Below are 19792 nucleotides of genomic sequence, written 5' to 3'. Positions count from 1 at the left end.
GCTTTCCGTTTCAGAGAACTTGCCGAGGGTGCAATAGGTGTCAAACCGTGACCCTGGTAGGTGTAGCCAGGAACTGTGGTGGGAGGCAGGGGGGTGGGAGCAGGAATTCCTGAAGGCAGGTATGCTGAAGGAGGAGGGGGGGCACCCCCAGGGCTGTACCCAGACCCCACAGCAGTCTGAGGAGGATAGCTAGCAGAGGGATAGCTGTAACTGGAGAGGTTAGAAGTCCCGTTGTAGCCTGGGACTAGGGCTGGTGGAGGAGGAGGTGGTGGTGGTGGCTGCAGGAGCCCAGAGCTATGCAAAGGAGATGGATGAGGGGAAGGAAGTGCAGGTGCCGGCTGGCCACTGTATGTAGAATGCAAATATGATCCGTTGTATCCTGGGGCATATTCCTGAGATGAAAGCCCTGCATGAAGACTAGGTACAGTGTGGCTTCCACAGGTACTACTGGAATAACTAGGTTCGGTCAGATTGCTGGCCACCCCGGGAGAGCTCCCTATGCTTGCAGAGACATCTGCTGGAGGGAGGGCTGAAGTGACTCCAGCTTTGCTGGCTGTGATGACATCTGGAACACAGTTCATGGGATAGACGGCTTCTGAATTCAAGGAAGGCTGCCAGGGTTCGCTGTCATTTTTCCGACCATTCACTAGTCCTGTTGGTGCATCTGAATAGTTGCTGAGTACCGGGCGATCTACAGGACCTTCCAAAATGCCAGAATACTTCTCTGCGTATTTTTTTAGGAGGTTGGATGCTGTCAGAGCAGATATGTCATCATTTGCCCAGGCATACTGGTAGGTGCGCTGCAAATGACCTCTGTAGGCTTCCACTTTGTGGGCAGGAGACCGAGTGGTTGAGGTGATGTCAAAGTGCTGTTCTGGCCACTGAGCATGCTCTGGCGTCCACTGCATCTTCAAGCCTAAGGATTTGGGGAAAAAACAGTTAATTTACTCAGACATTCGTGGGAACTATTAAAAGCTTTCCCCTGACTTCTTCTGTGTCTTATCTTTCATTCTTGATAATGACATGGTCAAGGGTCTCTACAATTTGTAGAACCTATTCAGAAGTCCATGAAATGAACTTTTGAAATTGGACTAAGTTTCAACACCGTATTAAAAAAAGAAAAAGAAATTGAATGAAAGAGAAACCCACAGAAGAATCACATTATTTTTTCAAGTTAAATCATAAATACATAGAACTCTATGAAGCTCATCATGTTTTCTACTATATGTACACAAACATATATGTACACACACTGCTGTGAAATTAGAATTCAATCAGAGTTTCTTACAAAAAAGAGGATCACATTTTAGGTATCTGGAATAGAATACCATTAACATGTACACTAGCTATTCTGTTTCTTCACATCATGGTTTCTGTTTTATATTTTAACAATATAAAAATGAGACACAGCTGACAGATCACATCTAGGATATCTCTCTTATTTGGTACTGAACACCTAGTTAGCACAGTATAATGCTCTCTGGGCAGAACAATATGACACAGACATAGCAGGTCATTCCATAATCCAACTCTCATCTAAAGTGGTCCACGACAGTTTCAAATCTGCTTCGTGGAGTGCAGCAAAGCAATCTCCCAGGCAGCGCTCCATCGCTTTCATTGCACAAAGCCTACAACTTGGTATGAATTACAACTGGCTCTTTTCTGCCTCTCAGTTCTGTTGTTGTGCCTCTGGAAAATTCTCTCTCTCTCTCTCTCTCTCTCTCTCTCTCTCTCTCTCTCTCTCTCTCTCTCTGTCTGTCTGTCTGTCTTTCTCTCTCCCACACGCATGCACGCACGCACACACACACACACACACACACACACTACCACAGAAGTATCACTAGTCTGTCCCTCTTCTAGATTTCTCTCCCCTCTTATAATTCCCCTTCTTTGGTGTCCTCCAAGGTACTAAGAGGAAGGGGAGACTATAAAAGACAGGAAAAAAGAAAGAAAGGAAAAAGGAAGGAAGGAAGGAAGGAAAGAAGGAAGAGAGAGAGACACACTTAGGTAGAACAGATTAAAAAAAAAAAACAACAACAACTAAGAGAGAATGTGGATTCTAACTCCACATTTGTACAGGAACTGTGCCTGGCAAAAAAATGGAAGAGTACAAAGAGCTAATGAGATCATATGGGTAATTCTGTCATTTGCTAGATGATAAATTGGAGCAAGATGACTGACTAGTTGGAAAATTATAAAATAATTTCTCACAGAAGAGGAAATACTGAGTGCTTACAACAGAGTTGTTGAACTTTAAATTTTTAAAGTGATAAAGAGACCTGTGAAATTATTTTATTTCACAGATTACAAAAGCAGAGCCTAAAGATACATACTTATAATGTAGCCTCAAGGGCTCACATGTAGTTAGTTACCGAAGAGCACTGGAACCCTGTTCTATTTCCCAGGGCTGGCTCATCCCATTCTAATCTCTTCTTGGTTCCAACACTTCCTATTCTGGAACAGCTATATTAAGCAGACCAACTTAATCTCTTTTGTATTATCCAAAGTGAATTTTGCAAACTGTCTTATGCCCTCTGGCAGAGATTTCTTGATAAGAAGGAGGCCTAGTCTAAAGGAAACATCTGTGGCCTCAGCCCCCTTCTGAATTCCCACCATCTATTCTGACAGCTCCTACCCCTTGCTCTTCTCCTCCCCCAGCCCCTTTAGCTCTGCTCTGCATTGACTGGCTTCTGACATGGCCAGCTTTGACTCAGTGAGCTCATGTGAACACAGCACACAGTTTGGTAACAGAATGGCATGTTGATTCCCTTCTGACTCCCTCTTCCTTGTTTGCAAAACCACTGCACCAGACACTGGAAGTTAATTAGCAGGATGATGCTGTGCTAATTGTGTTAATTTACAAGGTTTTAGTCAAAGAGAATCATGCCAGGGCTGGCACTGCTGTCATGCTTCAGACTTAATGATTAAGAAATACTGAAAACAAGGTGGGAAGGATTGCAGTAATTACACAATAAATGAATAAAGCAACAGGATTCATTTGCAAATATATTTTATTGCAGTTGTACTCATTTGCATTTGGATTTTTAAAAAGAATCCATGTAGATATTCATTTGCAAATCACCAACTCAGCTAAATTAAATCTGAATACTGCACAGTATAACTTAATCAAGCTTTACATATGTCAGTAGATTTAGTAAAAATATTAAAGACCTCACTTCTCTCATATATGCAAAAAGATTCTTTGCTCTGAGCTTCTTTCAGCACTCTCAGATCTCTATAGATTTCTGCTTTAAAACTTTATATCTTTTTAAGTAATCTCTCTAAATTGAAAAATAATATTCCTGATGAAGTGTACCTTACACAATTTCACTTAGAAAAACTCAGGGTGAGTGCTAGGAAGAACCAGAGTGATAGTCTTAATTGTTTCTACTTCTCAATCATTACTTTCTAAGGGGAGAGAAATACACCACAAAATGGGTGAAATGACCAAAACCACACTTAAAGGGAAAAATATGCAATTTTAATGAAGCAGCATTTCAGGAATGATACTTTCATTAAATTCAACTGGAAATTATTAAGAGCAAATCACCAGGAACCAATCGCAAGTAATCAGTATCTAAATTCTTCTAGTATCATGGGATTTACTTCAAGCCTTATAAAAAGGAAGGAATATTAATGTGACTGTAATGTAGAATTGCCTAAAAGACTTACAAATTCATTAAATTCCTACAAGTCATTTCTAAGGAATTTCTATTAGGTGTTTGTTTTCCTTTTTTTCAAAATGTTGAGTATAGAAAAAAGAAGATTCATATTTTATAATTGGACATTTTGTTGGATAAAGAAGACATTTGTGACTAAATGTTTGGAGGGATGGGAGGGAGAGAAAAATAGGGTGGGAAGGAGGGAAGGAAGGAGGGAGAGTAGGTAAGAAAGAGAGAGAAAGAAAGAGAGAGAGAAGGGGAGAGAGGAGGGAGACATACACACAAGTTAAAGGGGCTGTTTGTTTAATTAATAAAGAAACAGATTAGAAAAAAATACCCATAAATGAAAGCAAAACAGCTTTTGGTTCAGAATTTCAAAAAAAGCGCAGGGCGGTGGTGGGGGGGGAAGCGGGGGCCTTTACCTTTGCTAGCTTAAAAATCATTTCTGGTATGTGCATTATTTTAATAAGTTGCAATTACTTGGAAAGACAGGACTACGCAGCTTTAAAAAAATAGTTCCCACTTTCACGGGGTATTTCTGCATAGTTTAGCAAAACTAATTAAGTTCCATAAGATTTCTGTTCCATCTGAAATTAAGCAAAGATTTTATCCATCAGGATTATTTATTTGGAACAATTACTGGGTACAACATTGCCTTCTGAATCTCATGCTATTTTTGGATGTGCTTACAAAGATAATTGAAAGTTTATTTATTGATGCATACTAAATAACAGTAACCTTCACAAGGCTGCAAACAGTAAGCTTGAGTTTTGATTAACCTTAAGGGAACAGAATTATTTACATTCCCCCAAACATGAGAATTTAGATAGTGCTTTGAAATCATTAATGCTATTTGAAAGCACAAGGTAATAGTTAACCAAACAATAATTCTGAATATTAGAATGATCTGAGGAAATCTATGTTCAGAGATTCACCTGGTTTAGAGAGGCTTTTCATCATTTCTTGAATTTTAACACTAATTGAATGTAATACTAAACTTGATTCTGTTGTTGCTATTGTTTTTCTGTTTAGTGGTGGTGATGTTTTTGATGTGAATAGAAGATAAGTGCAGAACCAAATGTTCTTTGACCAAAAATATTACATCCTGTATGAACTTACTGGTACTGAGAAAAGGAACATAACTCCTGTCACCTAACTTGGTAGCCAAATAATGAGACAGGGTTTAAACAAGGCTTTGATAAGATTTCTCCTTAGAACACGGAGACAAAAATCTCATAACTAACACTATTTTAGCATTACTAGTAATTTAACACCAGGATAATAGCATTCACTACTGTTTGGAAATAGCTTAAACAGGCATAGTGAAATGCAAAAAACAACCAGACATCACAGAACATAGATTGAATCCCAGCATTGCAGAGCTGGAGACAGGAAGATTGCAAGATTGAGGCCAGCCTGAGGGGCATAGAAAGATGCTGCCACCTCCACAAAAGAAAACAAAATGAAACAACTGCAACCAAAAGTCCAATTCAGATAAGGGGAAACCAATAAAGAGAGGATAAAAATATACAGACTGGAAAGAAATTCGAAATAAAAGGCTAGGAGGTCTTTTGAAAACTATTTTTGGTGCGTATACCTGAAAATGTTAATTTGATGTCTGTTCTACCCGACCCCCACCACATGCTCCTCAGGTCAACAGTTCCTCCTCAGGTCTTCAAAAGCTGCTATTTCACCATAGCTCAATTCTGGCTGCCAGGGCCTCTTCACTTATTTGTTGAGTTCCACTGACTTCCTAAGGACTGGGGTGGTTGGGGGGGGGGGAACCCCTGAAGCAAACACCTGCAGGCATGGTGGGTTTACTTGCTCTGTAAGAGCAGTCCAGCACTCAGCCAGGCCTTTGTGACATCACTACGCCTATTACATCTCTCTGTGTTATTGTACCTCTGACCTTTTCATGACTGTTTTCAATGCTTAAATACCAGAAAAATAGTTATAACTGTTTACCACCCCCTCTAACTAATAATGTAACAAAGTCATCATCTCTCAGTGGCATTATAAACACAGGGAGAACTCAAAATGTCAAATTTAGAATAGCAAATTCATTTTCCCCAAATCTAGGTTTAAGCTTTGAAGAGCCTTCCGAGAGGGTGGCTGTAAACCTCTTGGTACTGAAAACTGGCCCTGTGCAATATTTACTTATTGTTATTCTTTAAGCGAGCAATGAACAGATGAATAGTTTGAGCAGATTCAGCAGTCTTCTCGTATCTACACATCCTCGTCAGCTAAGAGGCCAACACAGCAGTATGTAATGTTACTTGTGCAAACGCATTTCATCTGGAAATTTCCTGTATGTTTCCTGATATTTCCTAGCTTTAAACTATGATACCAGACCTAAAAAAGAACAGGAAACCTGGGAAGATTTGGAGAATAGAATGAGATTATATATTTTCCTTTATCTAATCTTCTTCCATCATCTGAACATCAAAATTAAAAGTCTCCTGATAGGAATGTGACAGAGGAAATCACAAGTTTATTTAATCAAAAAACTTAGGAGCTATGAAATGTAAACCTTTGGAGTTTCGTGCTGATGTGTACAAACAAGGAATCCTGGTTCTTTTATTGTGTTTAGTTTTACAAGATGATGGAATCTTTCATCTTTTTGTATTCTTCATAATTTCACATTCACACAAATTTACAATCTGATTTTAGGGACTGATATCACTTTAAAATAAACCAGTGCAACCCAGATACTACTCTCTGTTTGTCTTTTTATTATTGTACTTTGCATATTGTTTGGGGAACATTCAGTTTTATTTAGTTAATTACTTATTTATTTGTGCTGGTCTAGGGGCTTGAACTCAATGTCATTGCTTTTGTGTTTAAATTTACACTTTATCACACAGCTCTACTTCAGGCTCTTTGGTAGTTACTTTGTGTTAAGTGACTTACAGACTTTCCTGCCTAAAATGGTTTTGAACGGCAATTCTCAGATCTCAGGCTCCTGTGTAGTTAGGATTACAAGTGTGAGCCACTGGTAGCTGGCAACACTGAATTTTCTTTAGATCCATTAAAGTAGGAGACTAAAGAAACATAAAGCAACTGCAGAATATTACTCTAGAAGAGAGAAAATTCCAGGCTTGCAGATCACTTTCCCAACACTCCTTATTTGTGTTCTCTCTGTGTGTCTGTCTCTGTCTGTCTGTCTCTGTCTGTCTTTCTGTCTGTCTGTCTGTCTGTCTCTCTCTCTCTATCTATCTATCTATCTCATGCTCTTGCACTACTCTTACTGGGGCTTGACCTCAGGGCCTCACACTCTCATTTGGCTTTTTCACTCCAGGCTTGCCATTGTACCACTTGAGCCACTTCCTCTATGTCATCTCTTATTCTATCCTTGGTCAAGCTGTTTAAGCAGATCATTCTTATTTTGCTCAGCTATAAAACATAGACACTAAACACATCATCTACCATACTAGACTTATACTAGAATTATCCAAATCAATATTTTGTGAAAATATTTCCATGTGTGAACTATACAGATATTACTTATTATTATATTTTGGAAAAGCCAGAGGTGCATTAAATATAAAACATCAAAAAGGTAAAATCACTTGCAAAATTTTATGAATAATTTTCCTTCAACTTCAGGATAGCTACTGAACAAGACATTTTCAAGAGCCAGTACTGATTATGAAAATTACAGAGATTCTTGTACACCTAACAAAACAGAATTTGATCTCCTTAATCAAAAAAAGTGTCAAAAGTTCACAATGTTTTCATGGTGTTTTCCTCACTTTAATGCTATTAGTGACTTAACATTTTAGAGAGAAACAAAACTAAGAAATAAAGTACTTAGAGAATTCAAACTAATTAAAACGATTTCAAAAACTGCAGTCTCAAAATAAAAGTCTAATCATGTATCTTAATACTATCAAATGATTTTTCTCCTAAATCATACTTTTATTCCTCAATATTTCAGTTATACTTCAATTTGCATCCATTTTCTCCACCCCTTCTACTACATTTGCATAGTGCAGTCCTTTCTGAGCAGATGACTATACAAGCATTTCTGCAATCCTTTACCTCTTGCAGAGATAGTGAAGGTTGAGGTCAGCATAGAACCTCCATATGTGTTTTATTTTTCCAGCACAGAGTTCCAAAAAAGTCAATTGTTTTAAAAAAATCCAAATTTCTGCATTTCTTACTATTAATACAAACTGAAAACATCTGAAGCTATTCAGAACAAGCTCTCTCTCTGAACATAGAGGTCCCTTCCTACTTGGCATGGTGCTCCGGCATCCTTCTGCATCAGGGATTTTTACATCTTTGATGTCACAAAAGCATGTTTTGTACTTAACTACATTCCACTTATTTCCTTCCTTCCTTCCTTCCTTCCTTCCTTCCTTCCTTCCTTCCTTCCTTCCTTCCTTCCTTCCTTCTTCCTTCCTTTCCTCCCTCCCTCCCTCCCTCCCCTCCCTCCCTCCCTCCCTTCCTTCCTTCCTTCCTCCTTTTTTATTTCTTGTTTAGGCTTAGCACTCTACTACTCGAACCACAGCTCCACTTCTGGCTACTTTTATGTTTATTGGAGATATAATCTCATGGACTTCCTGACTATGCTGGCTTCAAACAGAGATCCTCAGGTCTCAGCTTCCTAAGTAGCTACAATTACAGGCGTGAGCCATTGGCGCCCCTCTTAACTATATTTTCTTAAAGCATATTGTTCTAAAGTATACTGTTCTAAGTTATTTTTGGAAAAAATTAGTCATTTTAGAAGGAACATTTTTCAGATATTAATTTTCTAGATATGAAACTATCCGTGCCCTGCAAATCAGAGCACAAGGAAAATGGTTAAAAATCTCTGCTCAATCCAGCATCATTGCTGGAGCAGTATGGACTGATGGGTAACGCATCTTAACAAACTGGATCCAACAAAATAAAAGCTCAAGGAAATAAGCATTACTAAACTGGGGGCATCTGCAAGGAGAGCATGTGGCTGAGGGGAGAGGGGACAGGTAAATGACTGAAGGAGTGTGGGAAGCAGTGAGGAAATCATTGCAGATGCTGTGTGTGTGAATATTGAAGCCTGTGAACTGGTCAAGACACCATGTTCATAGACTGCTTTGTTAAGTGGCACCTCCTTTGTAGAACCCCAGAAAGATAATAAAAATTTTAAATTAAAAAATGAAATAAACTAAGTCCAAACTAATTCTCTTTCCCCTTTTGCTCTGATTTATCAGGTATTACTTCTTGCTTTTCCCACATCTCCACTATTCCTCTGAATACACTGTACAATGCTAGTAAGGTACCTTCCATTAGTCTATTTTGTGAACTTTTGTACAACTTTTGAAAATTAAGACCTCCCAATATTTGCAGATGTGTTTTTTTTTAAAGAGAGCTGTGAAGTAGATGCTACCTGGGCAACGAATAGATTTTATTTTATATATGATTACTTTAGGCTTAGTAAGAGCCTGTATTCAAAGATTGTAGGCACCATGATTTGCAGTACAATGTGATACACCCTCCCTGTTCTTAAACAGAACTTGCAGGTAGCTTACAATTTCAACTTGATTCCTAAAATGCATTCACATTTAGTTACAGAAAAATAATATCCACTCATCAAAACATGATCACAGGAAAATATTACTAATTCACCAGTATCCACACAGCAAATATTTCAAATAAGCACTTTTTTTCTTGTAAGGACCCGAAACCTTCCAATACTTAAATGAAACTATATAAATGAATGTATAATCACAACCAGGAATCCATATAGTTTAAAATCATAATTCAGACATGCTTTGCTATGGTGGGGAGGATTTTTTTAAAATAAAGCTTTTGCATAGGCAGAATTTTGAATAATTACCTAAAATCAAATGTAAGACAATCCAAACTCTGTATATATCCTGTGGTAATTCTTAGTTACACATGACTCTGCATATATGTATAATTAGAGCATGCCCATGTCTTATACTCTAAATGTCAGGTGTTGCCAACTCCGGCAAAGAAGCTATGTATGTGGATTGGTTTTCTAATATCAAGGCAAATATTATATGGTTTATGCTACTACTGGAAATTTCAGACACTTGATAATCAGTTTCAACAGTGCTTTGTAGTTAACCTATAAAGTTATTACTTTGTAGCCTCTCATTTATCATCTTCCCTTTTCTCCCGTACTTTTCAATGCATTAATACTCTCTGCCCTTCCCCCAGTTCTGTTTGTCATACAAAGATCATCAGTACATACCATGGTTACCCATAGGGACTGGTGTGGGTAATGAATATGTATGTTCCATGTCACCACAGAGCACCCCCCTTGTTCTGCAGAACTAACCCTCTTATGTGTGTAAATAACAGGTGAGCCTTAGCATTTGGTGATAAATGGGGTTAACACAACAAGAGTGGCCCATGCTAGATTCGGGATATGTAGCCAGTATGACTCATGCAGAAAAAGAAATAAAAATGTTAAGAATAGTGTAAATTTCCTAAAGGTTTTGCACCTTTATTTTTAAAATAGACTTTGCAAATAATATTTGCCATTATCTTCAAAATCTGAGGTCATTATGGTTGATTGAAAACATACTAATTTGTCATCTAGCATATTTGAAATTTGATTTAAGCAATCAGAAGCATGTGTACCTTGATTTATTATACACCTATTTTATTCAGCCACAATCCTAAAGTGCTACTATGATGTGCACAAGTATTTGCAAATATTTACTTGTAGGTGATCATTCTGTTTGAGGTAACCAAATGCAAAGTTCCATTTAGTTACATTTAAATTGAACTCTATTCATTTATGCCCCAACACACCAAGCTGACAAGGGTCAATAAACTAATTCAGAATCTCTTTCTTTTAGAAAGCCTTTCTTCCACCTGGTATAAAATAGAATTTGCACTTGTCCCCTTTTCAGTGCTTTTCTGGACTTTTATTCTAAAAGGGAAGTTTACATACATAAAACTCACACACAAAACCTACAGAGGCTGCTTACTGGGAAATCTCTTGGGTAATTAGACAATGGAGTAAGAATATTTACATATTATATACAACCCTTTCACCCATCTCCTTAAAAACTCTTTGCTGTTAGGTGACTCTAAAGTGTGGAAAGCACAGATACAATTTTGTTTAGGATATTTACTTTTTTCAATTCTTTTTTGAAATTTGTGCCTTACTTTTTAATACAATAGCAAAATATTGTTTTGGACTCTAAAAAAAAAAATCCTGTATAGTCGGGGCTGGGTGACATAGTGCATTAATTCAGTGTCCTTCACTCCTGGGACCTGTGTATAATTTAGTCCAGCCTGAAGAAAATAACTTTGATCTGAAGGCACTGGAAAAAAGCTACATAAGAAATGAGTTTTGGTGCGTTTAGTGTTGTTTCTTCCACATAAAGGACATAGGAAGATAGACTGCTTTGGAATACGATCAACGGAGCACAGAATTAAAAGTGAAGCGCTCTTAACAGTCACAGTAGTCTGAACAGCTTTTTATTCTCCTCTTCCAGACCCAGTCTACAGCCAGGGGAAATAAATCTGACCACCCCCTATAATTGAGGTGCACTGATTTCCAGATAAACAGAATGTGGTTAAAGTGCAATGTAAGTGAATGACAGTGTAGTCATTAGTGCTGCAGACTTTCCATTTGTAAAAACAAAGAAGGCAGCATAATGAGACAGACATAGGAGAGGCTCTAGCATCCTTTAACAAAAGTAGCATTTCCTGTCCTGGAGGAGGTGCTCAACATCCAGTCCATGGAAACTTGTGAACAGAAGTCGGCAAGTGATTACAGATATTGTTTCAATCCCACCTTGTTTGTTTTATTTATGACAATACTTACCTGCACAATTTCATCATCTATGATAATTGACAAGGAAATTGTGTTAAAATATTATTTTATCCAAAAACCACTGGTAGGTCTACAACTAATCCTATTTTGGTTACATTTGGGAAAAATTGAGTGAAATGACTCCGATCCTTATTATTCCTCAAACAATCCCAGTCTGACTCTTTCCTCAAATACAGCAACTAAAAGCAAAGTTATTTTCAATACTGTTTTCAGTAGAGAAAAATATTAACAGGATGCTACTTCCTTATGGCTTAAACTATAAAATGTTCTGCTTCTTATTGCTGATTCCAAATTATTTTACATACCTTTAGTTGTAGATAAAAAAAAACTATGTTTCTAGTAATTTTAGAGAAAAGGGAGATATTTCCTAGTCACATTAAAAATGAACAGATAATTTGGAAGAACATTTAAATGTGCTAGTTTTAATTGTTCATGCTAAAAGAGTGAGTGCTATCTTTCTGCTACTTCTTAAAATTGTGTGTCATCAAATTCGTACTCAAATTGCCTCGGCAACAGAAAACCCAAAATGAATCCCAAGCTATAAAGTTAATATAAACAGGCTAAACAAATACAGGTACGTGTGTGTGTGTGTGTGTGTGTGTGTGTGTGTGTGTGTGTGTGTGTGTGTGTGTAGTTTAGAAAAGATACAGACAGTGATAAAAATTGTAATTGCTTTTATCTTAAAATGATCTGTGGTTTACTAGCCATATTAATAACTTGCAACTCTGAAACACATTACTGGACTTTTCCTGAGAGACAGCTAGAAATTGAACCCAGGTTTTATGGATGGTAAATATATGGACAAAACACTGAGCTGTAATACACAGCACCCCAAAATATCCTGAATTATTTAACAAATAGGTAATCTGTACATTTCTTGGTTGAATGTAAGCATTGCCCAAATTTTGTTTAGCTCTATGTTTAGTAGTTTAAGCAGGTCAAATGCTTCAAAAAATACCTGCATTGATAAAACGCAGTCTTCTTTATGATCTCAAAATATACCATGTGCTGTTGTTTATTTCCTTAATTAAGAATTATTTTTGGTAAAGGTCTGAACTTATATGAAAAGCGGTGAGAACTTTACAACAGTAACTGGGCCACCAATAGATACTTTTTTTTTCTTTTTAAACAGAATAAACAATTTATAGAATAAAAGATGAACCATAGATCCATATCACAGAATTGATTTAAATGGAAATGTTCTTGTGTAAGTAACTCTTTTTAAAATCAAGATGTTAATTTCGATAATATTTTGTTTATTCTGTGTCCAAATTTGTGCAGAACTTTAGGTAAGCGTGTTTTGATATGCCTTTTTAAAATTGAATGTTTCTATACTCATCCATTCTTTCAATATTTTGGTTTAGAAATTATTTTATCCAGGGGCTAGGAATATGGCCCACTGGTTAGAGTGTTTGCCTCACATACCTGAAGCTCTGGGTTCGATTCCTCAGCACCATATATATAGAAAAAACTAGAACTGAAGCTGTGGAACAAGTAGTAGAATGCTAGCCTTGTGCAAAAGAAGAAGCCAGGTACAGTGCTCTGGCCCTAAGTCCAAGCCCAAGGACTTTTATCCAGTTTGATAGCAAATGGTAGTTATAAAAGAACCTATTACAGATATGGCATAATATAGTTGATCATATCCCTGGCCATAACTCATAGAAGCATTAAAGTGCTTCTAGAGAACCCAATGACAAAAAATGACAGTGTAATCACTTAAAGGATTTTTACATTAACAGTTCTATGTTTGTCAATTTGAGTAGTAATAGTCCACCATGATTTAAAGGAGGTTAGCTTTAAACTACAACTAAATAATGCCCTTTGTAAAAATACATAAAACCAAGTTTGGTGTCTAAAGATCATTCCTTTCCATTTGGGGGAAATATTACTGACTACGCACAAAGGTTAGTTCCTTTTATTTTTTCCTTTCCTTTTATTTTTTTCCTAAAATTGTACAGATAATTAGTAGGAATAGTCTAAATCTTCCTGTAGTGTAATGATTTTTAACTAGTTGATCCATGGATAATTTGAAAGGTGAGCCTGTTAGAGAATGGCCTCTTCAAACCAAACAAGACCATGTTTGTCTCCAGTTTCTTTATAGGTTTATTATTTCTAAGGAGAAGTAGAAAGAAAGAACACAGAGAAACTAAAAGTGAGCTTATTTAGACATATTAGGCAAGGCAGCCTTGTCTGTTTTTAAGCAAACATGATTGTAAGTCTACTTTGCCCATCCTATTTTCTGGTGTGTAAATTGGACGATGAACTGGACAATTCACTGTTCATTAGTGCGCTGTGAGAAGAAATATAAAGATGGCGGTTTATTTTCTAAATTCTGTAGTGTCTTGTAGCTAGGTTCCAATGAATCAAGAATATATATGTATGTATATTTTTTTCCTAGACAAGCTGTTGTAATTGAAATGAAGTCTAATCAGACTCATTACTGTTTTCAGCAATTTTCACCACCAAAGATGCTTATTAGGTAACTGTGTTTAATAAACCACTCTTTAGAAAAATACCAGTAATGAGCTCTTAACAGCCAATCTTCAGCGTGAATGTAATGTGTAAAGTGTTCCTAGCACTGAATAGATTTTCACATTTAGTAGTGTCATAATTAAGCTCCCTGAATTGGTTGCTGTGATGTTAGATTTGTTGCAATAATTCTATTTTTTTCTATTTTAAACATACTTGGAATTACAATCATCTCACACTAGAGTTGGAGTATATTAACTGTACAGAAAATTTTATCCTAGTTCCAACCTGGTGAAAATGTTTTTCAACAGGGAATTTGTTAACAAATGATGACCAAGGATTTTATAACTGAAGGATCATATAAGACTCCTCATCAGAATTACCACACTTTGTTTAAAAATAAAAGTCCTTCTGTCATTTGATTATGACAAGTCAAGAAGTATTATCCTGGATAATATGTATACACATGAATATGCTAATCATTAAAATGAAAGGATGGATTTTATTACTAAATTAAAATAGAGAAAAAATGGACATTCTGAAAGGAATTTATTATTTTTGCTGGTTCTGAGGCTTGAACTCTGGGCCTGGGACAGCTCAGTGAGAATTTTTGCTCAAGCCTAGTGCTTTGTTACTTCAGCTACAGCTTCATTTTCAATTTTTTAATGGTTAACTGGGAATAAAAGTCTAACAGACTTTCCCACGTAAAGTGGCTTGAACCAGGATCCTCAGACTTCATACTCCTGAATACTAGGATTATAGATATGAGCCACCAACAACATGGCCTAAGGAGTATCTGAAGAAAGTTTGATTTTTCATAATAACAGACATAAATAGCAATTTGTTGATTCATAAGATAGTCCTCTTTAAACTTTTATATGTGATACAATTTTTATTCTTGAATTGTACCTTTCTGTAACAAGTTTTTTTTAAGCTCTTAGCTTTAAAGGATAGCATTTTGAATATATATAGTGAACTTTGGAGTGGGACTTCGGACATTCTGAAATAAAACAGGAGTATAAAGATAATAAATAAATGTAATAGTACAAAAATAAAAGAAGACCAACAGTTTGTATCCATTCATAATAAATTGTTAAGAAAGATTGTGTTACTGAATGGTTTTTTCGCAGTGCAATCCCTATATCTTCTCACCCAGTAAGCTTCACAACTCCTAACTGAAACCAATAGGCCTCCATAACTGTTTTCAGCTTTTTGAATCAGTAGGGTTATAAGAAATGAGAGTGCAACTTCATTATTTATTTCATCTGCTACAGTGGAATGCCCTTCTTTGCATTACAACATAGAAAAGAACCGAAACTCATTCCTTAGTGAATTCATATAGCATTCAGACCAAAATTTATTCCCATTTCCTATCCCACTACTAAATTCATATTCAGAACCACAAAAGCATAAAACTACTAGGACCCTATATCTTGAACCTTTGAATGACTCAAAGCTACACTTTCAAAATTAACAGATTAAAAACTAAGAAAGAAACCACTTCAGTGTCATTGGTACACCTTCTCATAACCCTGAATAGCTTACTTGTGACTCAATATTTATCCCTGTTTCATGAAAGAGCATGTATTTCCCGTCCTCCCCTCCCTTTTGTATACTGGGTCTCAAACACAGGGCATACTAAGCATGGCCTCTACCACTGAGCCACACCATAAGAACTTTGTATTTGTTTTTGTTACAGAAGTTAAGAGACTTAATTTTCTTGTTCCATATTCAATTTTGTCATTTACCAAATTCCTGTGCTAAAAACAAGAAACTACAAGCAAATATTCCTCCACATAATTCACGAAGTGAACCAACAGTCAACCCAGAATGAAACCTAAATTTTCAATTTCTTTTAATTAGGTCTTAATTCATGTTATGCTTAGTTTTCTTTTACTACTTTTGATCTAGCATGTGGACCACTGGGTGTCTTCTCCCTCTTCTATCTCTCCCTCCTATTTTCATGTCAATTGTCAATTATAAAAAGTAGTTTTAATATAGTTCTAATATGACAATCATATTCATATTCTCTAGCATGTGTGCCTATTTGTATAAGAGAACTCTTGTCCAAAGTGATGGGGATGTGGTTCCTTACCAATATGGAACTGATTATCTTTGTAGGAGATTGAATAAAGAAGAAAAAATAGAATTAAATCTGGCTAGAAGGGGTGGCTATACAGAGGAGAAAAGAGCTAAACAGTTAGAATAGAGACAGATAAAGTTTCTGACATGAGACAAAATTGGATCATAATTATAGATGAAGCCAAGTGTGCCTAGCACTTTCTGAAAACAGGAGAGAAAGCAATATGGAAGTTTACAAATGCATCTTGTAGGGTGAAAATGGATATGAAGCATACGGTCAGATTATTTAAAAAAACTTAAATGTCTAGACTCTATTTCTATTGTCAATATAAAAGTGTTGCTCTGATCTACTCTTGAGCAATGTACACACATACACACACACATACACACACACACGCACATAAATGAAGGGGCAAAGTCTAGAAAAAGCACTTGAATTTTAGCAGAAGAGAAACAATATCTAAGAGACTTTACAGGTCCAGTCAAAAGGATGGCCTGATCAATGAGGTTTGTAGAGAAAAGGACAGGGAACACTCAAAGGACATCATTATAAAGACAAAAATAATTATGGGACACTAAACAACCAATGAAAAAATTGTGGTGGATGGTACATATCCTCCAAAAACTGAGTGAGAATTTGTTGCTCCCTTTTCTATATGGTTGAAAAAAGCCGATTAATCTACATTTTCTAAGTTTACCTCAGAGAAAGAATTGGAAACTGGATTATATGACTCAACATTACTACACTTTTGTCTCTCTACAGAAAATTACACCAGACCAAGGTGTTTAGATTCTATAACCAAATGATTGGCTTTAGAAATATGAGAGAGATGTCAGAATATTACAAGGACATTCGCTAGCCCTGTCCTTATGGGAATTGGTTGAATGTTTGGTCAAGGCAGATGTGGCTGAGAATGAAGTATGTACAATGAGATAAGAATAAAGTTATGGAGTCCAATCAACATTTAAGAAGAAAGGAATGTACTAGGAAGGTACTTACTGAAGGCAGCATGACATTTTCTGCTGAGGGACAGAATTTGCTGTTGTTAAGCCAAGTGAGGAAGGATTTCCAACACAAAGTATTTAATCACAGTGCCTGCATTAGAGAAGCCATGTAGGATTAGGAGAGAAAATAGGCAATTAGGAAGCTAGAGGTGATCAGTGGGAGAAAAATACCAATGGAGTGGCCGGGTCAGAAGCCATAGCGAGCTGATTATAGAAGAAGTGGGTTGTGAGAAAATGAGATGCTTTGCACTGAAGAATTTTCCTCATAAACATCTTCAGAAAGACAAGCAGTAGTTTAAGGGGCAAAAAAATATATAATGAAGCAAGGGATTTTTTTAATGGGTATATGGAAGGTATGATCATTGCCCTAGATCATGGGTCAAGAATAATGCCAAATCCAGCATGACATCGTTCACAAATAAAATCTCAATTGAATCTAGCCACACCCATTGTTTGTGTTGCATCTCTGGGTTGCATTCCAGACATAGGTAGAGTTGAAAAGTGGGACAGAGACTATAAGACCCATAAAGATGAGAATATTTTCCATGTAGTTCTTTAAAAGATGTCTACCAACTCCTGTACTGGGTTATGGAAAAGAAGGAATAGGAAAGGCAAAATAAAATATACAACACTGTATGGATGAGGCATTGATGGGAATTGATGAAATAGGTTATAAAAGGACAGAAACAAAGGCACGTGTTTTTCAGATAAGTATTGAGAAGGAAAAGGGCGCTAGCACTTGAGCCACACCCCAAGCCTTATTCTTTTGCTGGTTATTCACAAACATGAGTCACAGGACAACATGAGCTCTTCTAAAGAGGGTGTATATGAAACAGAACAGATGACACCGTACAAAAGGAAATGAATTCTTTGCCTGAATCATGTAATTGTAATCCCTCTATACATCAGTTCTAAAATAACAATAAAGTAAATGAATAATATATAAAAAGGCAGTATCAAAGCCAATGTTAGGAAGATATAAATTTTAGTAAAAAAGAAGTAGGAAAAAAACTATTTAAAGGGGGTTGGGGATATGGTCTAGTGGCAAGAGTGCTCGCCTCGGATACATGAAGCCCTGGGTTCAATTCCCCTGCACCACATATACAGAAAACGGCCAGAAGGGGCACTGTGGCTCAAGTGGCAGAGTGCTAGCCTTGTGCAAAAACAAAGCCGGGGACAGTGCTCAGGCCCTGAGTCTAAGCCCCAGGACTGGCCAACAAAACAAAACAAAACAACAAAACAAAACAAAATAAAAAAACCAAAAAAGTATTTAAAAAGCACCACCAAACTTAAATACAGATCCCAATCCTGACCATTATTTACCCATAAGGTAAACATTTTATATTTTAACATTTTATATCATTGTATATATTGTTGAAGTTGGCATTTGTAGCAACTCTTTGAATTTAACCAGTAAGGAATCTTAGAGTCACAGATTCATCTTCAAACCAGGATTATTAGAATAAAAACAAGAGAACTGGTACTAAAATGTGTTGCCTTTGGTTCTTATAATATCAAAAAGAGAAAAATGAAACATCATAGCATCTTCAGTTTGGCAAACCTAAATTATTGATGCATGTCATTCCAAGTACCTTTGGCACAGGCAGAGAGTGCCCCATAACTTAGAAGGTCCAGTCTTGTCCTCCCCCAGAACTTTTTTCTCATCCCAGTGTGAGGAATCCGGGTGGCCTTGGGAATGTCCCCACTTGGAGCCCATCCTCTCTTTCAAGAACACTTCCTTGGCACTTGAAATTCCCTACACAAATAACTCTGAGCCTTTTTTCAGGAACCATGTTTGGCTCTCCTCCAAGTCTGCCTTCTGAAGGTTGTGCAAATTGCCCATCTGCAACCAAATTAAAGAAAACAAGAAGCCAGTTGAAGTTTGGGCAGGGGGCGGGGAGGGGGGAATAGCAGACAATGGATGGAACATCCTTTTCTATTTACATAGTAGAGCCATATATTATGGGATGGTAGATAGTAATGGGGAAAGGTCTAGATCATCTCACCACCCCCCTCCCAACCCCATCACACAATCTAGAAATGCTTTCATGACTCAGAAGCCAAAGGATTTCACATTTGAATCCATCTTTCCAGGTTTTTATTACAATTTGCTTGTCAAGATAGAAAGGCAGAATGTATTTAATTTTATGAGGTTTTTTTTGACAAGTTTATAACTTTTAAAGTAATTCATTACTTTCCATCTTTTTAAAAGTCCCTTAAACACTTTCCACACATATCTTTCAACATTTCTTTCCAAAGAGCTTCATGTATTTCTTTTAAAAAAAAAGACTCCAAAAGTAATACTTATGAAACGATTTGGTGTAAACCAACTGAACACATCATGGGGGGAGAGGGAGAAGGGAAGTGAGGGAGGAGGTAACAAATTGTACAAGAAATGTACCCACTGCTTTACATATGAAACTGTAACCCCTCTGTATATCACTTTGACAATAAATAAGTAAGTATTCAGGAAAAAAAAAAACATTTATTCAGCAAAAAAAAAAAAAAAAACCAAAACGAGTCTTACTGAACCTTTAAAGTTTTATTAAATATTTCAATAATAACTGGCAGTCATTATCCTTCCTTTGGTACAACCTGAAATTGAGAATGTGATCTACCATAAGTCCTAATTTTCTAGACTTGTTCTTTTTGTTATACATAACAAGATCAACACTATGGTCTATTATGACCCTTTGAATGTGATGATTTTTTCTGGTGACAATATTGGATTTATCTTGATCTCTCCACATTCTTATTTAAATGGATTCTCCTT

The 19792-nt window shown here is 36.6% G+C and overlaps 1 protein-coding gene across 2 annotated transcripts in view; it reads right to left on the bottom strand.

Moving 5' to 3' along the window:
• Nucleotides 1-19792, bottom strand: part of Fign (fidgetin, microtubule severing factor) — a 125434-nt gene that overhangs the window by 6419 nt on the left and 99223 nt on the right. For both annotated transcript variants that reach the window (XM_048345320.1, XM_048345318.1), the window contains one exon: nucleotides 1-916. This exon is cut by the window's left edge and continues 6419 nt beyond it. In XM_048345320.1, coding sequence (XP_048201277.1) covers nucleotides 1-908 — 908 coding nt within the window. In that variant the 5' untranslated portion in view covers nucleotides 909-916. The remainder of the gene's footprint in view (nucleotides 917-19792) is intronic.

The sequence above is a fragment of the Perognathus longimembris genome, chromosome 4, assembly GCF_023159225.1.
Source record: "Perognathus longimembris pacificus isolate PPM17 chromosome 4, ASM2315922v1, whole genome shotgun sequence".
Taxonomy (NCBI): domain Eukaryota; kingdom Metazoa; phylum Chordata; class Mammalia; order Rodentia; family Heteromyidae; genus Perognathus; species Perognathus longimembris.
This window is presented reverse-complemented; position numbering and strand designations above follow the sequence as displayed.